We start from the raw sequence: 20708 nt of genomic DNA on the forward strand, positions 1-20708 counted from the left end.
TGTTGGTGACATCTGAAAATCACAATGAGAACTCTGGAGGAGTGTGGGTGGATTCTGAAACTTCAGAAGTCGTCCCTGGTCCCTTCCATGAGACTGGACTACCTGGGCCTGACTTTGGACTTGTCCTCAGCCAGGGTGTTTCTTCCCCTGGAAAAACTCATGACTGTGGTTCAGCTGTTGCTCTCCAGCAAATGGTCATCCCTTCGGACCTGTATGAGAGTCCTGGGACTGATGGTGTCGTCCTTCGAGGCGGTCCCCTTCCCTCAATTCCACATGAGGATTGAATGAAGACATTGTGTTGTCTTCCCTGTGTCCCAGGCTAAACATCCGAAGGAAATTCCCTTGCTTGCCTTGGATGTGGTCTGGGCAATTAAGGTGTACATTCAGCTACGAGTCTTTTAGGGAGTCACACTCTGTTTGTGGTCACGGACAGACCTCGCAAAGGGTTGTCCGCTTCTTCTGCGACCATTTCCATGGATCAGACAGACCGTAGTTCAGTCCTATTGCATCAGGGATCAGGTTCCTCTTTTCCCTGTCAAGGAGCACTCTACTAGGGCGCTTAGTGTCTTCTGGGCGTCAGTCATCAAGCGTCAGTGAAGCAGGTTTGCAATGCGACCACCTGGTGGTCAGTGCACACTTTTACAAAGTTTTTATAAAGTAGATGTGTTGGCATCTGCGGATGCTTTTTTTTTGCCTCAAGGATTTGCTGGCTGCTGTTTAGATGACCTGGTCCTCTTTGAGGGTGTATTGTTTTTTTTTAGGTGAGCTCTAGTTGTTTATGGTTGAGCTCCATGTTACCTGGTTGGCTATGGTTAGCCTTGGGAATTTGTTTCTGCTTTTTTCCCACCCCTCATGTTTAACACTGCTTTGGGACGTCCCAGTGGTTAAGAAGAATCAGGAGCTGTGTCCGTCCATGAACGAAAGAGAAAATGGGATTTTTGACTTACCGTAAAATCCATTTCTCTGATGTTCATTGACGGACACAGCACTCACCCCTCTGTGGAGTTGGCTTTCTTCTGACACTGCTTGTAACAAAACTGAGTGCCTATAGCTAAGAGTGGATGTATATCCCCTGGGACTGCCCATAGGCTTAGTCAAACCTTTTCCTGCCTAGTGTCCTCCTACTGTAAGGGACAGTATAACCCAATGGTCAAAAAGAATCAGGAGCTGTGTCCGTCAATGAACATCAGAGAAATGGATTTTACGGTAAGTCAAAAATCCCATTTTTTGACTTACCGTAAAATCCATTTCTCTGATGTTCATATACGGACACAGCACCCACCCCTCTGTGGAGTTATAATTCTGACACTGCTTGTAAAAAAACTGAGTGACTATAGCAGTAAGAGGGAGTATACCCCCTGGGACTGCCCATGGGTGTAGCCAGAAGTTTTTTCTGCCTTATGTCCTACTCCTGTAAGGGGCAGCAAAACCCAATGGTCAAGAATACCAGGAGCTGTGTTCGTCAATGAACATCAGAGAATTGGATTTTATGGGAAGTCAAAAATCCCATTTTTACACAATGCGGAGGATTACCCCTTTACGGTTGTGGGTTTAGTAACACTTTAACATGTCCGTCTCTGACTGTCCTTTCAATCTGTTTCCACATCTGTAGAATTCTCTAACAATATAAATATTATGAAAATAGTGGTCTGGTGTGCTATGCTGAAATGAATGATGTAAAAATCAATAACTTCCGTGTATAAAAAAACACTAATAAATTTGTGTATCTATAATCAAATATTATGATCCAGATGTCTCAAAACAAGGTAAATTAAACCGTGACTAATGTCCAAACTTGAATTCCACAAGTGTCCAAGGTTTTAGTGTGAGGTACATATCAGCATATGCAGATGGGGAGAGTCTGTGGATGAAATCACGGTAGAAGTGCAGGAGCCATAGAAGATTTTTTGCTGAGATACCCAGAGTTCATCTACTGTTGCCGGTGGAAGAAAAGTCCTTTAAGGGGATGGATCCATGCATTATTTAATATTCATCTGGTAAGAGGCTTGGCATATTTGTCTCTCTCACAGTGTGAATAAGAGCACGGGATCACTTCCATAACACAGGAGTTTACTCTTGGGGGGAGTCTATTGCACCTTAACCCTATCCGTCTGGTAAGGAGAAAGCCCTAGAGGTGGTGGGATTCACTTGCATGTCATATGTATTTTGATGGACATTCACTGCTTTATTTGGATCCACATCTCTTCACTTTTGATTTGAGGATTTGTTGTTTACACACCTTGGACACTTGTGGACTTCAAGTTTGGACATTAGTCACTGTTTAATTTACCTTGTTTTGAGACCCATCTGGATCATAATATTTGATTATAGATGCACAAACTTATTTGTGTTTTGTATACACGGAAGTTATTGATTTTTATATCATTATTCATTTCAGCATAGCGCACCAGACCACTATTTTCATTTTCATTTTTCCAAATCAGGTATTTGGATCTTTGGTTGCAGTCTTAATTTTATATCAGCGCACCCTTCACATATATTTTCACTATAAATATTATGTTTGCTTAGATGTATGAAGCAGTACTTGAGGAGCCTAGTAATGTATCTTTTAGGCTGATTACTGCTGCTCTCAACTCTGCTGAAAATAACTTTTGACTGTATGTTACCATTGACCTTTATATGACTATTCTTTTTAACCTAGAATAATTGAACCTTTAACATCGCGATGTTCCAAGTTTCGTTTTAAACCACTTGCTGATAAAATACAAACGCAAAGAATTCTGGATATCTGCACTAAAGAAAATGTGCTTATTACAAGTGAGGTAACTATTCTACTTATACAGGGAAAAAAAACTTTAGTGTATGTCATAGCCCCCCCCCCCCTTCCCCAGCAGCTTCCCCAGCAGCTTCCCCCTACTCTTCTCTCAGATGCTCCAGCTTATGAGCGGCCCTCCGTCTCCTAATTTCCTTAGAGCTAAACTGTAAATTATTTGTTCAATAGGACTGAAAAGGATAATTATAATTAAGGTTTCCTCAAGTAATTAGTAACAGAGTTGATGGCCAGGTTAATATCTGTTGATAATACAACCTTCCATTCTGTCACTGGAAGAGTGCAAGCATCCCATTAGTGAAAGAAATCATTAGTTTATGTGTTGGGCTTAACACTGGTATAGTGTTATTTCAATGGTCTGTTGTGAGGAAAGATACATGGAAATGCCCCCAATACAAATGTCTAGACAATTCCACACATGCAAGCTTATCAACACGCTAGTGTAAATAAAAACAATACAACTTGCATATAATATGATTATAGAAAGTATCGCATTAACGTTACACCTTGTGAGGACAAGTCTGCACATGAGATGTTCACACTGCTTGGATGAGCGAAGTGTAGGATGGTGGCCTGATCTTTTTCTGCTTTATTTGTGAGCAGAGTTTTGTTTTGCTTGCTGATAGGCTATGCTGTATTTGTTTGCAGGCAGTATCCCGTCTGGTTGAAGTATCAGAAGGTGACTTGAGAAAAGCAATCACCTTTCTGCAAAGTGCTACAAGGCTTACTGCAGGAAAAGAAATTACAGATGTCGTGGTCACAGAAATTGCAGGGGTAAGAAGTGCTTTATGAAATCAGATGATTTACTGCATGTCCCTTTTTACCATGAGTCTTAATTTCCTATTACTTAGAACTTTTTTCACTGTGCAGTTGTCAAATCTGACTTAACTGTCAAAACTACAAGAGTCATTTAAATCGATTTCTAAACACATTGCAAATTATTTGAGTTTTAGATAGAGTATGGAAGTGTTAAAACCCGTCAGTTTATTTTCTGCTTTCTGAGGCCTAATTTTCTGTCCCAGACATGAATCAGGAAATAAGATGAAATCTCTACAAAGTGACTGTTATTTTACTGTAAGACAGTTGTCCCTGCAGCAGGTGTTCCCGTTGAAATATTTATAGTTAAACTTTTGTGTAAAATTGAGGATTTCCTCTCACTTCCTGTGTCCATGACTGTGTCAGGACAAATGTCGTGAATCTCTCCAACGGCGACAGACAGTAATAATTGACAAAAAATTTAACCCTTTCCCACTTCCATTCAAGTTTTAAATGTTTGCCATTATATACACTTTACCACAGAACTTGCCTGAGCCCCATCTCGATCCAGTGATGTGCACGAACGAGAGCTTCGGCTCTCCTGGGTCTCTCCCTCCTCATTGGCTAAGACAGCAGCAAAAGCCATTGGCTCCTGCTACTGTTGATCACAGCCAGTGAGGAGGGAGTGGGGCAGAGCCACACTCCGTGTGTGAATGGACACGCAGAGCTGTAGCTCATTAGGTAAGCCTGCTCGGGTGCCCCCATAGCAAGCAACTTGCTATGGGGACACTAGGGAAGAGGGATGGCCCTAGAGTGCTGGCAGGGGATTTGAGAAGAGGAGGATCAGGGCTTCTATGTGCAAAACCACTGCACAGAGCAGATAAGTATAACATGTTTTTTATTAAAAAAATAAAATAAAATAAGAACCGAACCTTTAATGTCACTTTCATTAGGACTTGCAGATATTCATTAGCGCTCATGGAGATCACAATATTCCCTTGATAATACCTTTATCTCTATTTACCCCATCAAAAGAATGGTGCCATTTGGCATTATCTAGAGTCAACATCCACTTCCCGGACTAGTAAATGTACACATTTGACACAGATCACCCCCCTGAAGCTGTAATGTAGGAGACTGAGGATCTGCTTCCTCCTTCTGGCGGCAAACTAATGACCTCAGCACAAGCTAAGGCAAAGTTGCTAGACAGGTGCTCAAGGACTGATTTTTAATAACCTACACCAATCAGCTAAAACATTATGACCACCTACTATAACTTGTCAAAGCATGGACTGGCACCAAGCCATCAGTAGCAGATCCTTTAAGTCCTGTAAGTTCAAGCCCCCTTATTCCACTTCTCCAAGGTTCATATCTGATGCTCACTCGCTCATTGGAGGAGCTGTAAACATGGGTCAGCCTGGGTACCCTGACTGGTCTGTGACTACACAGCCCTATACGCAAACAAAAAACTTGATGATAATCAAATGCTCAAATCCGGGACCATGCCGGGAATGTAACTGTTTCTTGAAACTGTTAAATCGATGGGTTTACTTCCGCTTTAATGCTCACTAAAAAACTGGAATCTCATGGAGTGTGTGGGATTAAATGAATGTTTGTTAGGGGCAGGCAGGTAGCTGCATACAGTATGTATTTATGGTCCATGAATACAAGTCCTGTACTGTACTACAAGATGAGGAATTTTAAAGGTAAGTCAAAATTCCTATTTTTATAATAGTTTTTAAAACAGGTCTGTCGCTACTAAAGTACAAGCTCAAAATGATGTGGTCTCTGCAAAGAAGACACTGCATATGGTATCCCTTTAATTTTGTTTTGTAGTTTTGGACAGAGTAGGGAAGGGTTACAACCTCTGTTGGGTTTTCATTGACATGTATGTCTCCACTTAGGAGATGTATGCTTTTTGTCCAATTGAACATCACCAGAACAGTAAGTAAGAAAGTAATAGAAAGCCATCATCTATTCTTATTAGTGCAGTAACAAGCCTTCTGGCTGGTCTCCTGTAGATTTGTGATTAAGGCTTCAGTAGCGTTGTTTTTGCTATGTTTTCGAGACCTACCACTATATCTCTCATGACAGATACTCTAACTTTAATAGCAATCCTTTCTATTTATTTCATTGTAGTTTTTACATGGATGAACCCACCATACCTTGTGGTGCTATATTGTTAAAACTTAGTCAAACCCTGAGCTTTTATGTCCCAGGGAGGATTTCCGCATGCTCAATCCGCTGAAAATTGTTTTGCTATTCCTTAGCAAGATTAGTTACCTGGCTAGACAACCATTTCCTTTGTCAGTTTCCATCTCCTTCAATCTCAGGGTTTGAGGTATAAAGACTTCGCCTTCCCATGTAGACAGTTTTTTTTTTTTTTTTTTTCCTTTGCTTTGACCTGTTTTTATCCTAGCTTCCATCTTGGGATCTGGGAATTGGCTCAGTGTTTTGACCACATCGGGTTATGGGTATTTTCAACTGGAGAATTTGTCGTCGTTCCACCTGTTTGTCGGTTCTGGTTGCCCAGGTTTTCACAGGTCCAGGTTTGGGGCACCTTTCTGTATGAAGCCCCATCTCATTCGCGCAATCAAGGTGTACTTGACGACTACTGAATCTTTTTGTAAGTCAGATTAGCTCTTGTGCTCACGGATGGCCCAAAGGAAGGGCTGCCTGTGTCTGCGGTGACTATTTCCAGATGGATCAGACAGACGGTGGTTCAGGCTTATTCAATTAAGGTTCAGGTTCCACCTTTCCCTGTTAAGGCGCATTCTACTCGGACGCTTAGTGTTTCCTGTGCTTTTCGCCGTTAGGCATCTGTGCTTTTCGCCGTTAGGCATCTGTGCTTTAGGTTTGCAAAGCGGCTACCTGGTCATCTGTTCACACCTTTACCAAATTTTATAAGATAGATGTGTTGGTATCAGCTGATGCCTCTTTTGGTCGCAAAGTTTTGCAGGCTGCGGTTTAGGGGGCTTTTTGGCCTTCCTAGAGGGTGTTTACTGTTTGTTTCAGGTGGGCCTCATCTTACTGTTCTGATGAGTCCTGTGTTGCCTGGTTGGCTGTGTCTATCCTTGGGGACTTGTTTTTTTCTGCTGTTCCCACCCCTCATTTTTTGTGGTACTGCTTTGGGACGTCCCTACTGATATGCATCAGAAGACTGCGTCCGTCTATCAACGATAGAGAAAACTGGATTTTTGACTTACCGTTAAATCCTTTTCTCTTAGGTTCATTGGTGGACACAGTACCCGCCCCTCTATTTTGAGTTGGGTTGGTATTATTTTCTCTGACACTGCTTTGATACAAAACTGACATCCTATGCAGGAAGAAAGAGGGTGTACCCCCTGGGACTGCCCATAGGCGTAGCCAGAACTTTTTTTCTGCCTAGTGTCCTACTCCTGTAGGGGGCAGTATAACCCCTTCTGCTATGCATCAGAGGACTGCGTCTGTCAATGAACCTAAGAGAAAAGGATTTTATGGTAAGTAAAAAATCCAGTTTTTCTGTGCTGCTTAATGGATGGGAAAGAACATAGACTTTTTATACTCAACAGATAATTATTTTCTTGATGTCTATTTTTTTTTTTTTTTTTTAGCATAGTGGGGAACGGTTAGACCCACTGTAATTTCTTTATATGAGCTGTCTGTCCTTCCTTGTCAATGAAACAGTTTGTGGTGGGAAATTGGGAAACCGAAAGTGATAAAACCTGGCAGAGGGTCTAAACATTCCCCACTATATCCAACATAGCTGGTGTCTCCTCATGTGATTATGTTCAAAAATTTTCTTTGTAACGCCCATTTGCATATATTTAAATGTTAACCCCTTGGTGCCGAGTGTATGCAGATATATGGCCCAACTGGACTGGGTTTTTTTTCCCCCGTGGGGCCACATATTTGCGCATCTCCCTTTGTGCTGGGAGCGTGCTGCATGGCATGCTCCAAGCACAGAGACTGGGGTCTCACTGAGAGTCCTGGGCCTTGTACTGACAATCGGGACCTGGAACTCCTGATTCTGGATAACCTGATCGCTGTGATAGCCTCTGATTGGCTATTATAGTTACCAGTCATTATTGTGAAGCCTGCCCTCGTGTTTTCTCTCTCTGTTAATGGTGAGAGATGCATTGTATCTCTCTCTCTCTTTGCAGAGAGAGAGAGAGAAAACGTGTGTAAAATAATAATGAAAAAAATAAATAAATACCTAGGTCAAGGTTTGTTCGATGTAATTGCAAGGGTTAGTGTTTTGGGTCAAGGTCAGCCTCAGTATCATTTTTTTTTTTCTTTTGTATCTGTTATTGTCAGTGTTGTCTAGGTAGAATTAAAAAAAAAAAAAAAAAAAAGGCAAAATGTGCGTTATTGTTTCTAGGCTATACTACAGGTAAAAACAACTAAAATACACGTATGTGGTTTTGCTCTGATCTACAGGAGCAAGAGAATTTTAATTTGGGTTGTTCTTTTTTGGAAGGTTATGGTAGTAGCAAGAAATATACAGCTACATTTTTTTTTTTTTTACTATTTTGGGACAATTTTACTTTGATAATAAAAAAAAAAAAAATCAGGATATATCCATAAACATTTACCACCAAATGAAAGCCCAATTTGTCCTGAAAAAAAGCCATATAATCCACCTGGATATCACAAAGTAGTTGTGATGATATGTACGGTTTTATTAACACATTTCAAAGTTTCTAAGTTGTGCTTAGGCATTAAGAGTTGTTTTACTCTTGGGCGCCAAAGGTTTAAATACAACCTCTTTTGAATTTTATTTTAACAGGTGATCCCTAAAGAGACACTTATCTCAGTACTGGCTGCTTGTCAGAGTGGATTATTTGAGAAACTAGAAACAGTGGTTATGGTAAGAAACCTGCTAAGTTATAGTGTCAGAAACCCTTTTTAACATGCATTCGTAGAAATAGTCAAAAACACAAAACCTATTTTTAACTGGACCTTTTAAATCTATTCCTTCCACAGAGTCTGATAAATAATGGCCACGCAGCAACACAGCTTGTAAACCAACTCCATGATTTCATCCTTGAACGAGAGGACCTGAGCGATAAACAGAAAGCAGCTATTACAGAGAAACTTGCCGTAAGTCTTCTATTGCATTTGTTCTTTTTTTCTTAGTTTTTTTTTTTTTTAAACCTAATATTTTAATTGTATGGCAGACCAGACTTCTCAAAAGGTCTTGACTGATCTTCCCTTTCAAGGAGATCGCTTGTTTGGAGCTACCCTAAATGACATCATTAAAGGTCTCACAGGGGGGAAAAGTTCCTTTCTTCCTCAGGTTACTAAGGGCAAGGAACCTCACCGTAGACGTGGAAGTTCCTTTTTGGCTCATGAAAAGTTTTTTTCGTCCCTTAGGGTTGACTGTCAAGGGCTCGAAGCCGTTCAGGGCCTCGTCTGGCGGATTTAAACTAACCTGGTATGGCAAATCGAGAGCAGGCTTCTCCAGACCTGTGGACAAAGCTCCCTCTGCATAAAGGTGCGCCCTCACACCTGCTCCTGTTCCCAGACTGGTTACAGGGTCTGTATGGGGCAGTACAGGACCTGTTCCTTCAAGATTGTCCCGGGTTCCGACTTTGGAACGTTTTCAGGGTTTCTACTCAAACCTGTTCACAGTACCCAGGAAGGAAGGCAAAGTGCGTCAAAATCCTGGACCTCAAGGCGCTAAACTGCTTTGTGCGGGTTCAGAATAGTCCATTCGAAAGGTGGCAGCATCCCTGCGTCTGGGATTTCCTTGCCTCTAAAGAGATCGATCTATCTCCACATTCCAATATGTGCTAGTCGCCAGCATTTTCTCAGCTTTGCTGTGGGAGAGGAGCATTATCAGTTTGTGGCATTACCCTTTGGTCTCGCCTCCACTCCTAGGGTCTTCACAAAAGTGTTGGCTCTGGTGCTAGCCTTGCTAGGCCAATGGAGGATCGTGGTACTGTGCTACTTGAACTGCTCTGGTGGAGAACCTGGAGATCACAACATGAACTCTGCGGGAGTTTGGCTGGATTCTGAATTTTCAAAAGTCTGCCCTGGTTCCGTCCACAAAGCTGGACTATTTGGGCCTGACTCTGGATATGGACTCGGCCGTAGCTAGAGTGCCCCTTCCTCTGGACAAACTCCAGAAATTTCAGACTGCAATTCGCCTCCTGCTGTTCAATAAATGGTCATCCCTTCCGGACTTGCATGTGGATGCTGGGCCTGATTGTATCTACCTTCGAGGCAGTTCCGTTTGCACAGTTCAATACGAGGTACCCGCAAAGGGAGATTCTGATTAAATGGGACAAGATCTGTAGTCTCTGGACCATCAGATCTGGCTGAGTCAGGAACAAAGAAGTCCCTGATAATGGTAGTTTCGCTCTCCGGCGCTTTGGCTGGAAAAATCCTTTCTCCCCTTTTTTATTGGACAGTGGTCACCACGGATGCCAGCCTGTCGGCTGGGGAGGCGTCCCAAGGCAAGCATTCTGCTCAGTGGGTCTGGATAATGCCATGGCTTATGTCAATCACCAAGGGGGCACAACAAGTGCCCTGGCGGCTCTGGAGATAGCCGACAATTCTAAGGTGGGCAGAATGGTTCCTTCCAGCCCTCTCTGCCATACACATTGGCGGGGGGGAATTGGCAGGTGGTTTACCTCAGTCAGCAGCCGTTGGACCAAGGAGAGTGGTCCCTTCATCCAGAGGTGTTTCATTAGCTGGTGGGGCACCCCCTGCGGGTGGATCTGTTGGCGTCTTGGCTCAGGTTTGTGGCTCTGTCAAGAGATCCTCTGGCAGACGCCACAGACGTGCTGGTGCCCCGTGGCATCGGTATTATCTGATCTACACTATCCCTCCTCTACCTCTACTCCTCTACTCGTACCTTGGTGATTTACAAGGATAAGGTAGTGTTTCGCCCGTCTGTCATTCCTTCCTAAGGTGGTCTCTGACTTTAATTTGAGAACATTGCGTTGCCTTCTGTGTCCCAGGCTTAAACATCTGAAGGAAATTGCCTTGCATGCCTTATATGTGGTCCGGGCAATTCGGGTGTACCCGGCAGGTACGGAGTGTTTCAGGAAGTCAAACTCTCTATTTGTGCTCACAGATGGACCTCGCAAAGGGTTGTCCGATTCCTCTGCGACCATTTCCAGATGGCTCAGACAGACAGTGGTTAATGCCTATTCCATCAGGCCTCCTGGGCCTTCCATCATCAAGCGTCAGTGACGCAGGTTTGCAAGGTGACCACCTGGTGGTCGGTGCATACTTTTAGAAAGTTTTATAAAGTGGATGTGTTGGCATCTGCGGATGCTTTCTTTGGCTGCAAGGTTTTGCAGGCTGCTGTTAAGAGGACCTGATCCTCTTTTGTGGGTGTATTGTTTTTTTTTTTCAGGTAGGCTCCAGTTGTTTTGGTTTAGCCCCTGCCGCCTGTTTGGCTATTGTTTAGCCCTGGGAATTTTATTTTGCCGTTTCCCACCCCTGCTTTGCTTTGGGACGTCCCGATGGTCAAGAAAGACAGGACCGATTTCCATCAAAGAAGGAAGGAGAAAATGGGATTTTTGACTTTACGTAAAATGTGTTTCTCTGATGTTCATTGACGGACACAGCCCCCACCCCTCTTTGGAGGTATAATTCTCCTGACACTGCTTGTAACAAAACTGAGTGACTATAGCAGAAAGAGGGAGTATACCCCCCTGGGACTGCCCATGGTGTAGCCAGAAGTTTTTTTTTCTACCTAGTGTCCTACTTATCTATGGGACAGCATTACCCAATGGTCAAGAATGAAGGAAGCTGTGTCCCGTCAATGAACATCAGAGAAATGGATTTTTACAGTAAGTCCAAAATCCCATTCTCTTTCGTTCATTGACAGACACAGCTCCATATCCCTTGGGTTATGCTGCTCTCCATAGGAGTAGGACACTAGGCGGAAAATAGACTATGCCTATAGGGAAGTCCTAGGGGGTATACTCCCACTTCCTTCTATAGGACTTCAGTATTTTTTCTGCCTAGTCAGTAAGGACCTAGTTCTGGGATCTTTGGTCCTATTATTTTTTTCTTGTTTTCTGAACTAAAATCAAGTCTGTTCCAGTGAGCATTGCAATCAACTGCTGGACTGGGCAACGCACTGGATATCCTAGATCCTTATGGTCTTCCCAGTCCGGCCATCGAGGGCGACGCGACTGCAGCTCCGCGCTAGGTCGGGCGCGACATAGCCCCACTGGACAGGGGCTGGCCCGCTAGTTAAACATCTTGCGAGGAGGCACAGCCATGGTTACGACCTGATTCGCAGCGTACCCCCAGCCCGCCACACCCCCATTCCAAGATGGTGCGGTGGTCTGCCCGGAGTGGTGCCCGCCCAGTTCCAACGTGTGGTGAGTAGTGACCCCCTTCCCTCTGGTGAATCCTTGAGGGGGAAGCTGGCTCCACCTTTGGCTGGTAGGCCCAACAGCGCTCCTCATTTGTGGGGTCCCCCCTGCCCAGTCTTTCACCTAGCTCCCCCCTCAGTCCCCCATCCCTGGGTGGCCTTACCATTTACATGTATTGGGGTATTCAGTCTTGATGGGGCTTAGGGGCACGATGCCGGCTGACCAGTCCGCAAACATTCTGGAGTGATGGTCCTGGTGGGGGTCCCTGCCAGGGCCCCCCTTGTTGGCTGCATGTTCCTGGTGGTCCGCTCCATTTTGCCGTGGATGGTTCCTAATGGTATCGGCGGCCATGTTTGTGTAGCTCGGCAAGCCATGTTTTGATAATTTTCTATTGATTCTAATGCAGCGGCCATTTTCTGCTAGACTGTGGAGCGGTGATTCGGCAGTGGGCCTCTAGTGGCAGTGTCTGCGCTTCCTTTTCCTTTCTGATCGCAGCACGGCTTGCAGTTTGGCGCTCTGTGTCCCTCCTGAGTCAGTGGTGGCGAGTCCCTGTGAGTGGGCACGCTCCCGCTTTCTGCTATAGCAGTGTTTTTTTGGTGCGCTGGGACCTGTGGTGCCACTGGTACAGCGATGCTGGGGCTCTTTCACTGCCATTTTTGCAGATTTTGCTGGCAGTCCCCAGATTAACTAAGGAGTCGCTGGAGCATGTGTCACCACCTGACCCACTCTCAGAAGCTGTGGAACCCTCTCAGTCCACCCTGGAGGCCATGATGCGGTTCTGCAGTCACTGGTGTCTAAAGTTGATATGGCCCTTCAAAATGGGTCTAGCAAAAAGCGCCCCACACCTTCACCGGCATGCTCTGACTCTTCAGATTCCGAGATTGATTTTTGCCGCCGCGGACGCGAGTCACCCTACTGGGCCTGCGTCTACGCATCCTGAGTGCTCTAAAAGTGAGGATGAATCCTCTTCCACTACGTCCGCGCATGGAAAGGCCCTTATGGAGGCACTGATTGTATCAGTGCGGGAAACTTTAAAATTGGAGGACACAGCTGTACCCACATACCTTCTAAGGGGACTTAAGGTGTTTCCCTTTCCCACCTATTTTGACGATATTGACGCAAGTCAGTGGGGTTTTCCAAAACACATGGTCGGGATACCGAAGCGTTTCGCTAGGAGGTATCCTTTTGGAGAGTCCCTTTTAAAGAAACTGACCGTTCCACCGGTGGGGGATTCTCAGGTTTCCAGGTTAAATAAATGGGCTAAGCTTCTGCGCAAGGATTTACAAGGGGTCAGCATCCTACTGAGCTGACAGATCTGGAGGATCAGGGGTTACAGAATATCTGTGATGCCTCTCTGGATGCCGCCCCTTTAGCCTGCAGAGAGTCTGTGACAGCTGTGACTCTTCGCCGCTTGATTTGGCTGAAATGCTGGTCTGTGGACCAGGCTTCCAAAAGCTCCCCTTTGTTGGAGCTTCTATGGAAGAGATCATTAAAGATCTTATGGGAGGTAAGAGTACTCTGCTTCCACAGGTCACCAAGAGCAAAGAGCCTCGTCGCAAGTGTGGTCCTTTCTTCTCGACTCACAAACTGCCCTTTCATCCTGCGGGATCGCAGGACAGGGGATCAAAATCCGCCCATAAATTTGCAGAAGGTTCCAAGAGACCCTGGTCTGGTAAGTCGAAAGCGGGTTCTGCTGGTCCTTCAGACAAGTCCACCTCTGCATGAAGGGGCGCCCTTACCCGTACCTGGGGGGTGGGGAAAGTCTTCGCTTCTTTCCAGACCTGTGGTCCTCTTTCATTCAAAACAAATGGATCCACAAGTTGATTTGGTCCAGTTACAAGGTCGAGTTTTGGTCCTTGCCTCTGGCAAGGTTCTTCCCTTCCAACTTGCGCCTGTCCCCGTATGGTCTCCAAGCTCGCAGCATACCCCCTGGCCGTCAGCATCCCCACTCTGGGTGGAGAGGTAGCCTGTTTGTAGTGGTGCCCACCTGATGCCGTTGGTATGGTGAGTGTCCCCCCATTTCTCTTGCGGTTACGGCGTGGACGACAGCTCCCTGAACATTTGCCTAAATTATCCTACCTTAAACCCTTTGCTCCTCCCATGAACTTTCTAGTGAAGCCTTTGCACTTCCTGTTTGCCAGATTATTGTGCGCTCTTAAGCCAATATGTCGCTTTGGTCACTCCTGCTGCCGTTTCTATCTTCGCTACTACTCATTACCGACCCTTGGCTTGTTCCTCGACTATGCTTCTGCTTCCCAACCTGCAACCACTCATTACTGACCTTTTGTTTTGTTTACTCGCTATGCTTCTGCTTATTTCTACCTGCTATATCTACTCGACTCTGGCTTGCTCACCTCCTCGTGGGGCGATCCTGAGCACTGCGACCTGGTACGAACACTCAGAAAAACCCATCTACACCATCAGGAGCTCTGGTGAACACTGGTTAGTACTTAGACTCCGCACCTCAGGAGAGCTTGTGTCTTCCGCCAGGGTGACCTGCTTCTGTACTTTTCCAGTTGGTCATTGGGTGCCTCGCTACTGCTATAGCTGCTGCCCTCCAAGCCTGACTCCAGATCGTGACACTATTTCAGGCACACAAGTGGACCTACCTGACAGAAGCAGAGTTTTCTACATTTGTCACAATTCCTTGGACAAATAACGGCTTTAATACAGCCATCTTTTCCCAGGGCTCAAAAACACCACGCCTCACGGAACACGCCCCACGGAACATCCCAAAATCCCGCTCCTTGGGAGCCTCTACTTCCTGCAAAACGTAGAGCATTTATTGCTTCACCAGGGTTTCAGCATCCAAGCCAAAGTTCAGCCCTTTCTTTCATCTTTAGACTTGGGTCTCAAAGAGCTCACCAAGTCTTCCCAAAGCCCTCTTTCCTCAACATCCCGTCTGGGTCACACATGTCTTAGACCTTTTGGTTCAATGGGAGGTTTCAAGGGTGTACAAAATAATGTTCCAAACTCTACCGCCCTCACCACTTTCGCCTCTCAAATCAGCCAAAATCTGTCCGTCAGGTTTGCAAAATTGCCTAAACCAGCTTTTGTCCCAGGGAGTAGTTGTACCAGAAACCAAACAAGACCAGTTCAAATATTTTTTTTATTCAAAAAAAAAAAAAAACCCATATTGAGAGGTCATTGTCAGTATATTAAGTAAGGGCTCAGACATGGTTTGTAGGCTCTGAGCAAGAGGTTAGGCCTCGAAACGCGTAAGCCATTTCAAGCTTTTGAGGACAGTAGATCTTCAGTTCTGACGCTTTGCGCTGCCATACAATTACTTTGCACTGCCTTTTGGCCTATCCTCTGCTTCCAGAGTATGCAAAAAGGTCCTAGCACCTTTTCTTGCCCTTCTCAAAGCTCATGGCATCTAGGTCACAGGTCATGTAGACCACCTCCTGAAGTTCTCCTCTCCCTTCCAGCTCTTCAGCAAATATCCGCAGGACAATTCAGATGCTCTCCAGCCTTCTCTTTGCCTGGAATAATTAGGTCTGGTCCTGGACATATCCCAAGCAAAGGTTTTCTTTCTCAGAAAAGAAAAAGGGCTTTCTCTCAGAGCCTATGCTGAACAATTTAGGTCAAAGAGACCTCCCACAATGAGATTATCCATAGGTTTTTGGCCTCATGGCAGTGACGCCAGACCAGTATACGCCAGGACCAGTCTCATGTCACCAGTGTCAGTGAAGTGAGCAATATTGTTCAGATCATTGGACTGGGAGGGGGTAAAATAATCCAGTCTTAAACACTTATGGGCCGCTCCCACCGTGTATTTACGTCGGTAATTTGACCTTAAATACAGGGGTTATGGCAGCAGATAGCTGCCATAACCCCAGTATTCCATATGTACTGCGGCAGGCAGCCGCTCCCAGGCAAATTGGCATACATGTACGGAGCTCGCTCTCAGGAGGCTAGGGGGCGAGCGCGCGCCGCTGCTGCGCTCCCGCCCCTGCTCGTCAGCGGGGAGGCGGCTCCGTTTGCCACCTGAAACCCGCGATCGTTCCCCGCTGAGAGAGAACGGTAAGCTGTTGTAAACACATCTGACCGTTCTTCTCCCTTAAATGATCATAGAGCCCATGTGATCCTTCTATATAGGATCACATGTCTCTATGGTCATTTCAGAAGCCACACCCCCCCCCCCCCCCAGTTAGAATAACTCCCCTAGGCTCACATTTAACCCTTTGATCACCCATAATGTGAACCCCTTCCCTGCCAATGTCATTATTTATAGTAACAGTGCATATTTTTAGCGCCGATTACTGTAGTAATGTCACTGGTCCCCCCCAAAAGTGTCAAAAATGTCAGTTAGGGGTCCGATCTGTCCGCCGCATTGTCGCAGTCCCGCAAAAAATCGCAGATTGCTGCCATTACAAATAAAAGTGACAAATCTCTTCCGTAGTTAGTAGACGCGATCACTTTTGCGCAAACCAATCAAAATACGCTTATTGCGTGGGGGGGATTTTACCAAAAATATGTAGCAGAAAACAAATTGGCCTAAAATGTTAAATTTAGATTTTTAAATTTTTTTTTTTTTTTTTTTTTTTGAGAATGTGGTATAGCAGAATGTGAAAAATATTTATTTTTTTTTTTCAAAATTGTCACTTTTTTTTTTTTGTTTATAGTGCAAAAAAATCGCACAGGTGATCTAATACCACCAAAAGAAAGCTCTATTTGTGGGAAAGAAAGGACATCAATTTTACTTGGGTACAGCATCGCACGACCGCACAATTGTCCGTTAAATTAACGCAGTGCCGAATCGCAAAATAGGGCCTGGTCAGGAAGGGGGCAAAACCTTCCGGGGCTGAAGTGGTTAACATAAGGGTGGTCCCAGCCAGTGGATTCACTGTGGGATTACCTTTATGGGCAGTCGGAGAGGTCATTTTCCCCACTTACAGGAGCCGTTGGTCGCAGGGAAAATGATCCAGTCCGCTCTCCTCTCAGGCAGGAAGTCGAGTTGAGGGCAAGATGGCCCTCACTCCACTCTATGGCTTTGAAGGACCAGAGCAACGTCATATGTAGCTTCCTAGCAATGGCTTTAAAGAGCCCATTTTTTCCATCATGTCCTCAATATCTGTAAACTGTGTTCAAACCACACATGAGGTATCACTGCGATCGTAAGAGTCAGAGCAATAATTTGAGACCTAGAGCTTCTCTGTAACTCTAGCAATTTTTAAAGTGTCCCCTGTGGGGATTCTTAAGTACCAATGTTTGTCGCCATTCCATGAGCGTGCACAATTTTGAAGCATTACATGTTGGGTATCAATTTACTCCATGTAACATTATCTTTTACATTACAGAAAAAAATTGGGCTAAGTTTACGGTTTTCTTATTTTTAATTTAAAAAAAGTGTATTTTTTTTAAAAAAAAATTGTGTTTGTAGGACCGCTGCACAAATATTGCAAAGATCTCCATTTTATTCTCTAGGGTCTCTGCTAAAAAAAAAAATATATATATATGTTTGGGGGTCCTAAGTAATTTTCTAGCAAAAAAAAAAAAAAAATGAGTTTAACTTGTAAACAACGAGTGTCCAAAATAGGCCTGGTCCAGAAGTGGTTAAAGTGACAGTAAAGCTGGAGCTCAGCTTTAATTTTGAATTGGGCAGAAGACAGCACCCGCTAGTTCCAGATTTGCTGCTGATGAAATGTATACTGTATTATCGACTCTTTGTACAAGTAAAACCGGTGAACTATGGGAATGGATAACATTTCCTCTGGAACTCTTATTTCTCTGTCGCTCATTGACAGACGCAGTCCTCTTGATTAATATCAATTGGGTTATACTGCCCTCTACAGGAGTAGGACACTAGGCAGGAAAAAATGTTCCAGCCACACCTTAGGGGCAGTCCCAGGGGGTATATCCTCCCCTTCCTGCTACAGGATGTTAGTTTTTTTCTGCCTAGTCAGGAGTAAGGACCTAAGCTCCTTGCTGGGATCTCTGGTCCTGGCAAGTTTTTTTAGAGAAATCTTTTTTTAGTTAGCTTTTTTCTCCAGTGTTGTTCCTGTGAGATCTTCAAGCAATTATGCTAGAGCTGGGCGACGAGCTGGATGATGAGATCCAGTGGTCACCCCAGCCGGCCTACGAGCGCGGGCAGGCTCCAGCTCCGCGCTGGGTCGTCCGCGACATATTCAAGCAATTATGCTGGAGCTGGGCGACGGACTGGATGTTGAGATCCAGTGGTCACCCCAGCCGGCCTACGAGCGCGTGCAGACTCTAGCTCCGCGCTGGGTCGGCCGCGACATAATCCCATTGGACAGGGACTGTCCGCCTACGACCAGTCTGAATCGGAGTCGCGGCGTCCGTGTTGGCCGACACCCCCCCCCCCCCACCTCGGTGGAGAGAGGTTCTGTCAGGAGTTGGTGCCCGCCTGTTCCGGTATGGTGAGTAGAATGTTCCCCCTCTCCTTCTGTTGGGTGGACGCGGGCCCCTCCGTGGAATAGTCGGACCCTCATGATCCCGGGTTCCCCTCTATCCTGTGTGACACACTCCTCCTATCTCACCCTTGCTAAAAGATGGGTTGGTAAGTAAAGTATACCACTCCAGGAGGCTTGGTTTGGGAGCTGACAATCCTGTAGTCTGTCACTGCAAGGAAAGCCTGCATTATATATAAGGATTGAGGAATCCAGGAGCATGGCGCCGCTGGCATTTCCAGTAAAATAATCATGCAGATTATCAAGCACCGATCGATCGGTCGGCTGCAGCGTGCAGAGCGCCATCCTTTCGAATCGATCGGTCGGCTGCAACGCCGTCCTTTCGCGGGCCACGTGGGGCCGCCATTTTGGCGTAGCCTAGATGTCCCCTGTATGGCGGCGGCCATTTTTGATACACCCAGCTTCGCTTGGCTTGAGTGCTGAGCAGCGATGGGAAGGCGTGTAAAGGGGAGGAGCCCCTCCCTTTGCCCAGGTAAATCGATCCAAGACTTCCTGTTCTGTAAAGACAGCGCTGAGAGCAGTCCTGTAGGAACTTCTGTGCATCAGGTGGTGAGCCTTTGGGGGTCGTTCTTCTCTCTGTGAGGGGTTTCAAAGCACGTGGTCACTGAGGAGCGCTGTTGCGCTGGGGGATTGCTTAAAAAAAAAAAAAAAGAAAAGTTTTTCTTTTTTAGATTTTGTCATTGATTGCTGACAGGTTTTCCTGGCTTTGCCATGGGTCCTGCTATAAATGTGTCCCCAAATGATCCACTAGAGGTGACCACGGGACCCTCCAATTCTCCCCTTACCATTAATGCACTTTCAGCGGTTTTGGAGTCTTTGGTATCCCGGGTGGAGGTGGCCTGTCAGGGACGGGGGGGCTAAAGAGCGACCCCCGCCTACCCCTATCTCATCTGACAGATCAGATACGGATTCGGAGCCTGTCGCTGCTGCAGGTTCCTCCTCTGGGACTATATTGTCTCAGGTCCCGTCTCCTCGGAGAGTGAGGATGGCGTTTCTACCTCCGCCAGATCGCAAGATGAAGCGCTGGTGGATGCACTGATTGTGTCTGTCCAGGAGACCCTAAGACTTGAGGTTACGCCGACGGAGGCAGCTGATACTGAAATTGCTTGTGGTACTGCAAACCTTCCAAGATGGCAAAGGTGTGCCTTGCCCAAATGTTCTGAGGGGAGTGGGTCCGTTCAGAACGAACCCCTGGTATGTTCAAAAGGATTGCTAAGCGCTATCCCTCCTTAATAAATGGACGGTACCACCGTCGATGGATTCGCCGATTCCAGACTGAATAAAGCTATCCCGTTGGAGAACTCTCCGTCATTTCGGGATCTATATCCCGCTCCATATTCTCCCTGGTAGGGTACCATTGCTCTGGTTTCACAAACAGTGACAGAATAACCAAGTTGTTACGCCATGACCTGCAGGGGAGGAGTCTCCCCCCTGCAGTAGCAGGACTTGCTGGAGCAGATGGTACAAGGGCTACAGTTTATCTGTGACGCCGCCCTGGACACCGCTCCATTATTGGACACTGCTCCATTGTTGGGGCGTGTATCAATTTCGGCGGTGGTCCTCCGGCGCATGTTATGATTAAAATGCTGGTCGGCAGATCAAGCTTCCAAAAAGAGCTTTGGCTGATCTCCCCTTTTCAAGAGGATCGCCTGTTGGGTGCTACCCTGGATAAGATTATCAAGGGTCTCACTAGAGGCAAAAGCACCTTTCTATCACAGGCTACTAAGGGTAAGGGACCTCGTCGCAGACGGGGACCTTCCTTTTCCGTCAAAGGGGCCTACGGCCGCATCACCCTGAATGCGCCTGATATCGTCTAATCTCAGAAGCTAAGCCGGGTTTAGGCCTGTTTTAGTACCTGTATGAGAGACCGCCTGGGAATACCAGGTGCGGTAGGCTTGACGCCGGTCGGGTAAACAAAGGTCCGGTTCTTCCAGACCTGGAAATCAGACCACTACAGCCTGAAGGTGTGCCCCCACCCATATCTGGGGTGGGGGGACATCTTCACCGGGTTCCGGACCCATGGCTTTCCAGAATCCCAGACAAATGGGTTCGCGAGGTCATACGGTCGGGAAATAAGATCGAGTTTCGATCACTTCCACCGGTTCGGTTCTTCCCTTCCAATATTCGACTATCCCCGGATCGCTTAAAAGCTTTGCGGGGGTTAGTAGTACCCAGGAAAGAGAACAAGCTGCGTCCAATTCTGGTGCCATACTAAGTCCACTATGGGTAGTCCGTAGAGGGCCTACTATTGAAATACAGAGATGGCTCCAGGCAGCATATGAGCAACCTGTTGAAGCTCCACTGTACACTGGACCTTATCAACTGTCATACATGCAACAGTTGCACAGTAGAACTAAGTTTCTAAACTTGAGGGCGCTCAATGGTTTTGTCCGGGTGCAAAAAATTCAA

At 46.0% G+C, this 20708-nt stretch overlaps 1 protein-coding gene across 1 annotated transcript in view; it reads left to right on the top strand.

Annotated features, from left to right (window-relative positions):
- Window positions 1-20708, top strand: part of RFC4 (replication factor C subunit 4) — a 115986-nt gene that overhangs the window by 89868 nt on the left and 5410 nt on the right. The window contains exons 6-9 of the mRNA XM_082251384.1: window positions 2663-2783; window positions 3440-3565; window positions 8316-8396; window positions 8513-8629. Of these exons, the coding sequence (XP_082107510.1) occupies window positions 2663-2783; window positions 3440-3565; window positions 8316-8396; window positions 8513-8629 (445 nt within the window). The remainder of the gene's footprint in view (window positions 1-2662; window positions 2784-3439; window positions 3566-8315; window positions 8397-8512; window positions 8630-20708) is intronic.

This window comes from Pelophylax lessonae (genome assembly GCF_965119305.1).
Source record: "Pelophylax lessonae genome assembly, chromosome: 3".
NCBI classification, from domain to species: Eukaryota; Metazoa; Chordata; class Amphibia; order Anura; family Ranidae; genus Pelophylax; species Pelophylax lessonae.